This window comes from Hyperoodon ampullatus (genome assembly GCF_949752795.1).
Source record: "Hyperoodon ampullatus genome assembly, chromosome: 1".
In the NCBI taxonomy this organism is placed as follows: domain Eukaryota; kingdom Metazoa; phylum Chordata; class Mammalia; order Artiodactyla; family Ziphiidae; genus Hyperoodon; species Hyperoodon ampullatus.
The window spans coordinates 56,089,490-56,104,005 of NC_136914.1; the positions used below are offsets into that span (position 1 = coordinate 56,089,490).

General features: G+C 32.4%; 1 protein-coding gene across 1 annotated transcript in view; it reads right to left on the reverse strand.

The window, feature by feature from the left end:
- The window catches only part of CTNNA3 (catenin alpha 3), a gene marked incomplete at both ends in the record, with an annotated part of 1,638,358 nt that overhangs the window by 131,465 nt on the left and 1,492,377 nt on the right, over nucleotides 1–14,516 (reverse strand). The window contains 1 exon segment of the mRNA XM_079710492.1: nucleotides 1,884–2,065. Coding sequence (XP_079566618.1) covers nucleotides 1,884–2,065 — 182 coding nt within the window.

The window sequence follows — 14,516 nt, forward strand, 5'->3', positions numbered from 1 at the left end:
TATCATAGAAAATTAACCAATTATAGAAAATTAAAAGTAAAATTAATTAACTTACCCACCACTAAACTACCAAAACATAGTCAGTATTTAATATCACAGTAGTATAGCTTGTTTCTTATACACAGGCACATTCATGTCTATGTTTTATATATATATAAAATATACGTGTGGAGTAGAGGGGGAGAAGTTTCTCAGAATCTTTGTAGAGACTGAGCAATAGGTTAAAACTGAATTCTGTGTCTGAAAGGAAATTGTAAGACATTTAGAAGTCATGGTAGGGGGTTAGAAAAAATGGCAAGAACCAAGAGGGGCAAACATAAACTGATATCTAACAGGTATTCTTTATGAAATTGTATATATAATATACAGATATAGATAGATATAGATATTAAAAGTTTATGAAAGTTTTTAGTTTATATATATTGCCAAATTACCACAAGGCTTATATCAATATATGCTTTCATTACCATACCTTCTCTGTAAAGGGCTATTTTAAAAGATTTGGCCAGTTTTACAGAATTAAAAGGTACGTTATTTTAAATATTTTAGGTTAAAATATTTTCACATACTTATGGCTCATATCTTTTTTTTTTTTTTTTTTTTTTTTTTTTTTTTTTTTTTTTTTTTTTTTGCATTACGTGGGCTTCTCACTGCTGTGGCCTCTCCCGTTGCGGAGCACAGGCTCTGGACACGCAGGCCCAGCAGCCATGGCTCACGGGCCTAGCCGCTCCGCGGCATGTGGGATCTTCCCAGACCGGGGCACGAACCCATGTCCCCTGCATCGGCAGGCGGACTCTCAACCACTGCGCCACCAGGGAAGCCCTACTTATGGCTCATATCTTTTATGGGGAGAAATTGGTGAGCTATCTGCTCATATTTTTTGCCCATTCTTCTACTAGGATATTTTAAAAAATTTTAATGTCTGTAAGTATTCTTCATATACAAATGACATCAAATTTTTGTTATTTTTTGTTACAGATGTTTACCCAATTATCCATTTATATTTAAGTGTTGTTTAGGACATTCTATTGATATTTAGAATTTTTAATGCCATTCAATTTAATGATCCTTTTTTATGAGTTCTTTGTCTATATTGCTTAGAAAGCATTTCTCAATCTTAATTTTAATGAAATATTCATGTATATTTTTTCCATTTATTATTATTTTAAAATTACATTTATTTCATTACTGCATCTAAAAGTTATTTTTGTGCTTAATGTATAGGGATATAAATAAATAGTTTTGTGATTATACTATGTCTGCTTCAGAGTATTCTTCTGTTCTGTGGCTTTTATAATTACATCAAGACTAAATTATTTTAATTGTAGTTTTGTACATTTTAGTAAATGGTAAGGCAGTTACATTTTAGTAACTGGTATTGCTCTTTGGCTAGCTCTGTAAAATAATATTTTGAAGCTATAAGAAACATGTTTATTACTTCTAGAATATACAGACAATGTATGATTCCTTTGTGTATATCATTAAGTCACTGTAATTTCAAATATATCTAGTTGATATCTCAGTACGTAGCTATGAAAATCAATCATTCGGAGAGCTCCAATAGGGATCATAACTTGATTTACCACTTTCTTTGTAATTAAAAAAGAAAAAAAAAGCTAATACGATACACAGAGAAGGTTCCTGATAGTGAGGACATAAATTGGTTTCTAAAATTATTCCTCAGCAGTTTATGAGAAACTCTGCCACATTTACTTACCAAAACCTCTAGAAGGACCTACGTACAACTTTCTAATTCTTTATTATTTGCTTTTCCCATACCACTTAATTTTTAGCACCTGACACTCAGAGAAACTTAAGGTTTCACTAATGTGACAAGTGTTTCTAACATTATAAATATTACACATCATTTCCCACCTAATTACCTTGTGAAGTCTGTCATCTCCATCATGATCATACACATCTTCTTGGCGAGAACAATGATATCGTTGCTCGTATCGTCCCATATCTCAATCTCAGCATCCAACTTACTCTTTACTTTCTTGAAATCAGCAACTTGCTCAGCTATCTTTTCCTTTTCTGCCTCAGGCAATTGAGTCATCTTAGCCTAAAACAGGTGATAATTAGATTTATAATCATTCCACTATGCCAAAATACATTTTAGGAAAAAAGCGATCATTATAGGATGTTCATAAAACGTGTTCATTTAAGAATAGAGACATATCATTGTTTTTTTAAAGTCATATAATAAAACTTTCCAGGTTTAATTTTTCATATAAAAATCTATTGAATATAATTGTTTGCTCTAGAACTAAAATGTTAAATTTAAGACAAAAGTATGATTTAATATCTGACATATTTAAATCTACTCCTTAATATAAGTGTATGACCTCTCACATTTCTAACGTATTAAAATTTTAACTTAATTCAAACTTAATGTAATTCCTCACATATGTTAGAAAAGCATATACCTTAATTAATTTTATTAATAGTATGCTTCAAAAGGTAGAAGTATAACAAAATATATCTTGAAATGAGACTGTTTATGTATGTATATACATTGATAGATCCTTATGTAAATGATGAATACACATTGGTAAACAGTACAGTATACATTTATAAACCATATGTATATAGACAAGCACATATATAAAATCCTAAGGATTAATGTGTATATGGTGCATATAAACATATTCAAGTGTGTATGTGTATTACAAACTATGTGGGGAAGAATAAAAATGTTATGGGCAGGGTTTATTAAGTCAGCCCTCCCCAATTAGCATCCCGAGTTTTGATGTGCTATTTTTTTATACACAGTAAACTTAATGCACTGGCATAGTACTATTCTTTGTATAGGTCATATTTTGAACAGTATGCAAACTTGCTTCTTGCACTTGCAATTTAAAATGTGGGATGGTAGAAAACTATCTATACCCCTAAACTACCATATTCACAACCATAGCACCTGGGACCTATGACTTTTTGTCAAATAAAAAAGAACTTTGAAATAAAAGTGATTCGATAATAATAATCAAGGCCATAAAATTTCATGAGATTCAATCATCTTGTAAAAAAGAAGTCTGTACATAATCCAATAGTAGACAAAGTAAATAGGTTTGAGAAGGAACATTTAAAAAGGATAAATCATATAAGTGGAATTTACTTATTTGATTATTCACAGGGAACACGTGATACCTACAATGCCTATATATTAATATTTCTAGATGCTGATTTCTAGTTCACCTATAAATGGGGAAATTGGAAGAAATCACCTCACAAAGCTTTACAAAAATGTGGTTACTAGGTTCAGAATACTAAAAACACACTTTATTGAGGCAATAGTGTACAATAGCAATAAAATTAAATATATGAAATGAAGGAATTATAAGAATGGTCAATGGAAAATCCGACCAAAATATAAAAATCCAAGAAGCAATATCAAATATCTGTCATTTATTATCTATCATAAGCCTAATTTGGGGTCTAAAATAACGTGACATTTGTAAAATCTCAGGATTAGTTATCCATGCTTCAGTTCTAACCTATTAAAGAAACTAAACGATGAAGATTTCTGATTTGAAGTTTTCTTTAAGCTCCTTAGCATAAGGCTTGATACATATTGAGTTCACAATAAATGATAGTTAATCCCTACTGAATAAAAAATAAAAATATATTCACATATTTAGCACTTAAAATTTGCTTTCTTTTCATTATATATTTTATTTTATTTTAAGAACTAAATTAAGCTATGAGACTAAGTTTTTAATTGATGAGTGTACAGATGACTCTTCCTTAGGAGCTGAAAATAGTTTGTAGTTTCTTTTCTCAGGAAATGTGGCCTATGTGACACATTAAAGGAAGAGCAGCTTTTACTGCTGCTGGTATGTGGCAAAGCATGTAAATAAAGACACAACTCCCTTATGTCTGAAATCAACAGTATACAAGCCATTAAGAAAGTTGTAAGCTACTAATGCACTAAACTAGCTCAAAAATAGAAATGAATTTTCTCCTTCTTAACTACTGGTCATTATCATTCTCTCCATTTTCATAAAAACGTATTTAAACTTCCAAATGATAATAGCTATAGACCAATTTATTTGGAGTCTCTTTTTACAGCCTTTATCTCAGAGATAATAAATGCATGACTCTGGATCTAAGAAATAATTTTGACGTGTATACTGGCACACAGTGGAAAATTTTTGACTATCCTCATGCTAAAGTTCAAACCATTTAAGAGGTGATCTGGTTAAGTGTATTCCAAGTTCTGTTCCTTGGAATGCCATTGATTCACAATATGACCTTGAGGAAGTCAGTTAACTCTCCTGTCTACATTTCCCCAGACACAAAATGACAATAATTGCAACTGCTATCCACCTACCATGCAGGGAACAGAGTCGATTATTGGATAGCATTGACTGACCCTGTCCTGGACAAGAATCTCATGGGTTGCACTCAGTTTCCTTAATAACATCTCAACTCACATGGTGAATTACAATTGGCAGATATTTACTTTTGACAAGATAAGGGCCAAAAGTTGGGCAATAGTTTACAAAACTAAAAGTTCTGGAGAATTCTGACTCTTTTTTTACAAGAGGAACAACAGGGACAAAAAAGCACTAAATTACTGACTGACACCTTTACTGAAGATTTTTAGTGCCTCTGTGAATGATTTATTATATGCCATCAATCAATTGCAATCACTATGAAAATATCAAAATAGAACTTCAGAGAATATTTGATACTTAGGAATTCTGGGTGAATGTTCCTTGTTGGATTATTTTTTGCTGGATAAGCAAAGAAAGTGAGGTACAAAGCTCAAGACAAATCAAGTAAGTGGAATCTCTGATATTTATAGCCAGCTGGCTAAGTGGCTCTGCAGCTGCTCACATATATAGAATACAACTCTGATATAAACAGCTAATACAGCCTTTTGGAATCCCTGCCATCCAAATGAAATTACATTGTATGTTAACTGATTCGAAAATCTGTTCCAAAAGACAATGAAAATAACATTTATATATGGCAAACACTCTTCTAGGCGCCTTAACATATATTTAAAATTTAATCTTCATAAGAGCCCTCTGAGGTAAGAACACAATTATGCTAAGATTATGAAGCTGAGTCTCTAAAAGGTTAAGTGATTTACTCAAGACTGTAGTGTTAGTAAATGGTAGAACCAGGATGAAAACGCAGAAACTCTGACTCGAGTTTTTGTTCTATCATCATGCCTGCAAACAAGAAGAATACTGCCCACCATAGGCCAAAATATCTACATTCTCCTCACTGATATTTCTCTATCACCTTCTATTTTTGAATGCAATTGTTCTCCAAAATATAGCCACGTATCTTTTATAATATGTTTCTTTATTTGCAAACTAGAAAAAAATGATATTTACATCATGGGTTATTTTAGATATCAAAAGAATGAATGTATATGAATATACTTTTTAAAATTCTTAAGTGCTATTAAATGCTAACTGTTACTCATACTAAGAGATTCAGTTCTTCACTCTATACAGTTAGTGATCCTCAGAATTCTATTTCTCAGGTTATTCTCCTCTCTTCAACAAAAGTTGTGTGTTCCCATTAGCCTATTAGGCATTTTCAAGTATACATATATCATTTATAATTTTAGCTCTAAAACAGAGGTAAACAGAATTTTTCTGAAAGGGCAAGATAGTACATAGTATACATTGTGCAGGCCATACATTCCAATCTATTGCATTACTTAACTCCACTGCTGCTGTAATGTGAGAGTAGTCATAGTACCTGTGCTAACAAATGAGCATGGCTGTGTTCCCACACAACTTTATATGGACACTGAAATTTCAATTGCCTATAATTTTCACACATCACAAATACTATTCTGATTACATCTATTCTAAATTTTTTCAACCATTTAAAAATGTAAAAAAAAAAAAAAAAAAAAAAAACCCCAAAACAACAACAATAAAAAGCCCATAAAAAACCCAAAACAAAACAAAACAAAAACATTCCCCGCTCATGGGCTGTACAAAAACAGTCAATGGGCCAGATTTGACCAGCTGGCTATAGTTTGCCAACGCTTGCTAAATCCTTTATCTTTATGTTCATTTCTGTCAGTAGTACTACCTGCCATCCAGTCTTGAAATCTCATTTAAAAAAAAAAAATTCTCCCCTTTTATCTATCCTGTTCTGATAGGCACAACATTTGTCAATTTTATCACTAACACTTTTATCACATCCATCTCTTTCTTTGTCTTCCTATTACTATTATACAAGTTTGGGTCTTAATTTTCTCTTTCATTTTCAATCCTTTTGTCTGGCCACCATTTGATTCAATCTTTCTGACTGATAGAATTGTGCAATTCTTCAGCTAAAAAACACCTTTCATGTCTCCTTATTGAATACAGACTATAAATTCCTCAAATATCACCATTAAATTGAATTAAAGTAGAAAATTCACATAGAAAAATGTCCAAATCTTAAATGTACAGTTAAACAACTTTCACAAACTGAGGGAATCCATGTACCTAGCACCCAATTAAGAAAAAAACAGCATCACCCCCAAAAGCCTCCTTGTGTCCTATTCTAGTCACTATCTCCCAAGAGCAATCAAATAACTACCTGTATATCTAAAACTATAGATTTTCCTGTTTCTGAACCTTATAAAAATGGAATAATAATATATGTACACTTGTACCTGGTTTTTTATGTCCAACATTTATATATTTGAAATACATCTATATTGTTGCATGGAGTTATAGTCTGTTTATTCTCATTGCTCTATACAGAGTATTCCACTGTGTAAACATATATCTTCATTTATCTGTTTTTCTATTAATGGCCTTTTGGGAAGCATAATATTTTTGGCTATTATGAATAGTAAATATTCATATATTTTTCTTTTGGTGCACATATGGGTGCATTCTTCTTCAGTCTACATCTAGGACTGACATTACCATGACAGAGGCATCACCATGACCTTTGCCCCTACCAGCTTTTCTTTTTATTTATTTATTTATTGGGTCTTCGTTGCTGTGCATGGGCTTTCTCTAGTTGCGGTGAGTGGGGGCTACTCTTCATTGCAGTGCACGGGCTTCTCATTGCGATGCCTTCTCTTTGTTGCAGAGCACCGGCTCTAGGCATGTGGACTCAGTAAGTGTGGCTCACGGGCTCTAGAGCACAGGCTCAGTAGTTGTAGTGCACTGGATTAGTTGCTCCGAGGAATGTGGGATCTTCCGGGACCAGGGCTCAAACCCGTATCCCCTGCATGGCAGGCAGATTCTTAACCACTGTGCCACCAGGGAAGTCCCCCTACCAGCTTTTCGATGTCATTTCATCTTCCTTTCAATGTCATTTTATCTTCCGCTGTACCCTCAAGCTAAACCAAGCTATTTGCTGTTGCATTTAAATACCTTAAGATATTGTACATTAATTATTTTGTTCATCTTCTTTCCTTTCCCCATCTCTGTTGGTCCAAACTTAATCATATTTCCAAGCCCAATTCATACAGCATATCCTCCTTTCTTCTCCAGAAAAAAAGGAGATATATTATATAATTATATATTATATTATATAATATATAATTATTCTTTTAAAGGTTTCAGAACATGTTATCAGTTTTTCCCTCAGGATGTTTATACTGTTCTCTATTGTAGCCTAATTATTTGTAAATGTGACTATCTTATCTCACTATAGGAAAGGTCTTTGAAAGCAGAATCATCTTTCAGAGTAATAGTGGTGAATCTGTTGTCTGTCTATCTTATTTGCTTTTTTGTGAGTTTTTTGGCCTTCTGCCCCAGACTATAAGATTCCTGAATGTAGGAATATACATGATAAATGTTTGTTTGCAGTTGTTAATAGAAACTGTCAAGACATAAAGAAGAATAGGCTTGTGGGATCAAAATTTTATAGCACTGATCTTGCATTTTGTCACTTACATTTACACATTTTCTAAGCTGCTACCTGTACAAGGTAGAAATTAATTTCTCTTATTTTTCCTGTCCACTTTCTTTTTAAATTTAATTTTTATTTTATATTGGAGTATAGTTGATTTACAATGTTGTGTTAGTTTCAGGTGTACAGCTAAGTGATTTAGTTATACATATATATAAATCCATTCTTTTTCAGATTCTTTTCCCATGTAGGTTATTACAGAATATTGAGTAGAGTTCCTTGTGCCATACAGTAGGTCCTTGTTGTTATCAATTTTATATATAGTAGTGGGCATATGTTAATCCCCAAATTCTAATTTCCTGTCCAGGATTTTGTTATTCCTCTAAGACTATATTAATAGCACAACTGATCTCATTTTTTATCTACTTTTTAATTTCATTATGCTCATCACTACTACTTAAAATGTTGATATACCTACATTAGTTCTTTACTTAAACACTTTAAATGATTTTTATTAACACTTAAAAAAGATAAAAAGGAAATAAAAAAGTGATAATAGAAAAAAATGCAAAAAAAATGTTGTCATACAGACCTCCATTCAAACTCCAGCTCTGCCAAGTACTAGCTTTTTAGATAGTAATGTAACCATCCTAGACCCAAGTTTCGGCACATATTAAATAATGACAATCTTATTAGGGGTTTTCTGACAATTAGAGTTATGTCTGTAAATAGTGATACCTAGAATACATTAGGGACTTAGTAAATGGTGCTTACGATTAATGTATATAAATATGATAGCCTGGCCTCCAAGACTTTCTACAACATTATGGGAAAGGACAGTTAAAAATATTCACTTAGCTACCTCATAGAGTTTAGGTAGAGATCAAGTAGTATATTTTGAGTGAATACATTCTATAAGCAATAAACTATATGGTAATAGAAGCTCACTATAATTACCTTATTTTCAGGAGCTCTAGAATCAAAATTGCTTATTTTACAGATAAGGAAACTGAGTTCCAGGGAAGAGAAATGTCTTGAAAAATATTACCCAGCTGGTTAATGGCAGATTTGGTACATAAATCCACCTGTTGCCATTATTAATAGTTTTCTCTTCCCACAAAAATGTTCTGCTTTACTTAGCTATAACTTATTTTTTTGCTATAACTTTTACATGAAAATTGAATTCTTAAGTAAATCATATTACTTTGTTACATTCCCTATCCATAAACCTGGATGGAACACAGAAATAGTATTTTATTAATAAGTAAGCCACAATTACTAGTTTTTATAAATATTAGGGAATTCCTAATCAATTAGTATTACTCATGTGGGTGGATAGCTAGAACTCAACATTCAAAATGAAATGTTTTATAAACTTTTAAAATATATGTCTGGTGTATGCATATTGGTTAAATATTACTAAAAGGGGAATTCTTGTTCTTACCTTCAGAGTATACCTAATTTAATAATAGCATTTATAATTTTTTAAATAAGCCCAGAGGCATTTGGGAATGGACATGTTTTTAATATATCAAAAACATAAGGGCTTCCCTGGTGGCGCAGTGGTTGAGAGCCCGCCTGGCGATGCAGGGGACACGGGTTCGTGCCCCGGTCCGGGAAGATCCCACATGCCGTGGAGTGGCTGGGCCCGTGAGCCATGGGCGCTGAGCCTCCACATCCGGAGCCTGTGCTCCGCAACAGGAGAGGCCACAACAGTGAGAGGCCCCCGTACTGCAAAAAAAAAAAAAAAACATAAGCAGTAGAACATTTCAGTGGAGTTTAGAAAATCTAAAGTGCTGCTGGCAGAAATTCAACTTAATTAAAATTGGGAGAACAAATTTATAAAAAATGGTTTTTGAACTGATTTTTTAAGCATACTAAATTGCGATTTCAAACATATTCATGAGAATTCATTAGAGATAGTTTTCCATAATATTTTAATATGATATTTAGGGATTAAAATTGGACTCTGCTTTAAGGAATAATATACATTTCTACATTTTTATATGGAGTCCTTTAAATCAAATTTATAAATATATTAGCTTTAAAAAGCTTTCAGCTTCCCCATCTGTCAAAAATAGCACTCTTAAAACCTTGTGGGTTACACTCACAGATTCCTATCAGCTATAAAACTATCTCATTTTATTATAAAACCTTATAGGCTTCAGGGGCTGGGTTGAAACACAGTATTAAATCATTAGTCTTGATTGATTGCCTATTTTCTTTTTTTTCTCATACTAAATAAACCTGCAATACTTTTTAATTTTTTTTAATTTTTAAAATTTTATTTATTTTTTATACAGCAGGTTCTTATTACTTATCCATTTTATACATATTAGTGTATACATGTCAATCCCAATCTCCCAATTCAACACACACACACACACACATATTAGTGTATACATGTCAATCCCAATCTCCCAATTCAACACACACACACATCCCGCCCCCCCACCGTCACTTTCCCCCCTTGGTGTCCATACGTTTGTTCTCTGCATCTGTGTCTCAGTTTGTGCCCTGCAAACCAGTTCATCTGTACCATTTTTCTAGGTTCCACATATATGCGTTAATATACAATATTTGTTTTACTCTTTCTGACTTACTTCACTCTGTATGACAGTCTCTAGATCCATCCACATCTCAACAAATGACTCAGTTTTGTTCCTTTTTATGGCTGAGTAATATTCCATTGTATATATGTACCATATCTTCTTTATCCATTCATCTGTTGATAGGCATTTAGGTTGCTTCCATGTCCTGGCTGTTGTAAATAGTGCTGCAATGAACACTGGGGTGCATGTGTCTTTTTGAAATATGGTTTTCTCTGGGTATATGTCCAGTAGTGGGATTGCTGGATCATATGGTAATTCTGTTTTTAGTTCTTTAAGGAACCTCCATACTGTTCTCCATAGTGGCTGCATCAATTTACATTGCCACCAGCAGTGCAAGAGGGTTCCCTTTTCTCCACACCCTCTCCACCACTTGTTGTTTGTACATTTTCTGATGATGCCCATTCTAACTGGTGTGAGGTGATACCCCATTGTAGTTTTGATTTGCATTTCTCTATTAATTAGTGATGTTGAGCAGCTTTTCATGTGCTTCTTGGCCATCTGTATGTCTTCTTTGGAGAAATGTCTATTTAGGTCTTCTGCCCATTTTTGGATAGGGTTGTTTGTTTTTTTAATATTGACCTGCATGAGCTGTTTATATATTTTGGAGATTAATCCTTTGTCTGTTGATTCATTTGCAAATATTTTCTCCCATTCTGAGGGTTGTCTTTTCGTCTTGTTTGTAGTTTCCTTTGCTGTGCATAAACTTTTAAGTTTCATTTGGTCCCATTTGTTTATTTTTGTTTTTATTTCCATTACTCTAGGAGGTGGATAAAAAAAGATCTTGCTGTGATTTATGTCAAAGAGTGGTCTTCCTATGTTTTCCTCTAACAGTTTTATAGTGTCCGTTCTTACATTTAGGTCTTGAATCCATTTTGAGTTTATTTTTGTGTATGGTGTTAGGGAGTGTTCTAATATCATTCTTTTACATGTAGCTGTCCAGTTCTCCCAGCACCACTTATTGAAGATAGTGTCTTTTCTCCATTGTATATCCTTGCCTCCTCTGTCATAGATTGGTTGACCATAGGTGCGTGGGTTTATCTCTGGGCTTGCATTACTTGATTAATTGCTTATTTTCTAATGGTAATAATAATAATGGTAATTAACATTTGTTCATGCTCCCCACATGCCAGTCACTTTGCTAAGCACTTTTGAAAAATTATACCATTTAAATAATAATAATATAGGGTTGATATTTTTAATATTTACCTTTTACAGTCATGGAAATGAGGTATCTAGGGAACATATACATGTCTCCTATAAATGAAGAAGACCTCCTCCAATATTTTTTTCCTTTTACATAATACCTCCTTGTTTATGGTTTCATTTACAACATAGTTTTTAGCACTACGGTTAAATGTTAGTTTTGAAAAAAATTAGTCATATATTATTTGTAAACCAACTTGTGTACTGGTTCTAGGAGAAAATAAAGCTGTAAAAGGCATTTGGAAGACAAATGGAGAAATCTGAATATAGACAGAATATTAGGAAATATTAAGAAGTGATTGTTAATTTTCTTCCATGTGATAACAATATTGTGGTTATATAAGATCATACCCATTATTTTAGGAGACACTGGCTGAAATATTTAGGCATAAAATGCTATGGTGTTGTAGATCATTCTGAAGTGGTTCAGAAATAAAAAGCAACTATGACTCTGGAAGTATGTTACAATTACTATATCTAGATCATGGAAATATGCATGCATATTCTATGAGGGTTAAATTTTTTTTATACATTTTAATTGAAAAAATAAATCAATATATAAAATAAAATGTAAATGAAATGAAATAAAATTAACAATTTTAAAGAATTATTTGAAAAAATTTTAAAAGCTTGGAAAACAGATAATATTTTCTATTTTCTTATTTTGTCATGGTATTAGGTATTTTATAGGCCATATAATCTATTCTCTTAACCTAAAATACCATTCTGTCTGTCATATCCCTGAAGATGCTTCAGCCTCTCCTTGGACATACCTGAAGGCTCAGTTCTGAGTTCTCTGGTGCTAAGAGATAAGTAAATTTTACCAGTAAAAACCAAAACTGAATGAGATTCATGACCTGCAAAAGTAATCCTCACATAGATTAGTGTGGCTGAAAACCCATAGGAAACAAGTTCACTCAGAATCTTGGTGTATATCATATGATTGAAATTTAAATAAATGTGGCTATAGCATCAACCTTTCTCTAAAAAGAAAGGTTGCTAACTCAGAGTTGGTGATCTACATGGAGGCTCAAAAAAGTGGTGCTGGTGGGAGGAGGTACCAAAAATCTGACATGAGAATCCCAATCATTTTGACAGATGTGACCCTACCATGGCCATATAGTTTTTGCACTACATATTTTAGCTATAGGGTTAACAATAAGCCTTTAACATCTTTCCTCTGGTTCCTTTCTCACCAAAACAGGTAGGCTATTATAAGTTGTCATCCAAAGTAGACTTTCTCAATTGGAAAGGCATACTTTAACAAACTTATATGAGTATTCTTATCTAAATGGTTCCATATATATTTTTTAATCTAAACATTGCAAGGATTTAGATTAATTTAAATTCAATTGCATCATGTTTTCTTTAGATCTTCGTTCTAGGTTTTTGTAACACTTTTTGTCTTGGGTGTTGCCAAGATGGAAAAAATAGAAATACTCATGTTTTGAAATTACACAGCTACACATAAAAAAGGAACAATTCAATAAGTAAATATTATAAAGGCTGTGAGAAACTCAATCATGTTTTAGAAGCCCATTCATTTTGATCACAAGTCTGCCTTTACGATGTGACTCAGAGCCTAGCATATTTTACTTTGCACACAATTTATATAAATTTAGTTACCTGAATTCCATGCCCACTTTACAGTAAACTGGAAGTAGAGAGGAAGAGTGCTAGTCTGATCCCAAGGAAGGAAAATAAAATCTATCAAAGAAGAGACAGAAAGCTCAGATAACTGGGGTCTTTCAGTTTATGAATAAACTTTCCTGCTCATATCAGGACACCTCCATCCTATCACTGTATTATGGCATAGTACAGTTATGTTTGGTCATAATACTGACAATGAGTCATCTACCACATCACCACCCAGCATTTACTGATTTTCTACTGCATGGAAGTTATATAGCACCATTCCTGCTCTCAAGGAACTTAAAATCTCTGTGTCCAGAAAATATCAAATTATATTTGGAATATTTTAGTTGGTAAGTTAAATTGCATGGAATACAATTTGAAGACAAATTCAAGTAGATGTTATTTTTGAAGTTAAAAATGTATCTTTGTCCAAAATAATTTGTTCTATAACAGTTCCAGGAAAACAAGTGTTTTACTAAATATAGTTTTCATATATCTTTGATGGTGTAATATTTAATGTTTGTTTATAATTAATTAAAATTTTTTTCAAACATAAAATCCTGACAAGGTATATGAATAATATACCACTAAAATAGGTATAATTTGAGAAAAAATTCTACATCTCTACTGATAGTTAGCATAGTTCCTTCTTTTTTTTTAAAGTTTTTTTTTTATGTGGACCATTTTTAAGTTTTTATTGAATTTGTTACAATACTGCTTCTGTTTTATGCTTTGGTTTTTTGGCTGTAAGTCATGTGGGATCTTAGGTCCCCAACCAGGGATTGAACCCACACCCCCTGCAGTGGAAGGTGAAGTCTTAACCACTGGACTACCAGGGAAATCCCAATTCCTTCTTAATTATACTTTTGTAATGAATATAATTTTATAAAATTACACATGTATTAAATGTATAACTGAATATAATTAACAGATTTCCTCCCAATAGTTTATGGAAATCTGAACACCTTATCTTTCTAACAACATTTTTCTTGATAGAATAACAATCTGAGGAATGTAGTATAGAATTGCAAATAATTGTCCGTATATTATGTTTATATATGTCTATATTATTATGATTTTATATAGTGCCATGTTTATGATCTATATAAATAGGCTGATAATGCCTGTCATCATATATACATGGTAAATTTAAAAAATCTCATTAGATTAATGTCAGTTGAATATAGGATATGTAATCCCCAAAGAAAAGTGAGCAGTTATAATTTGTAA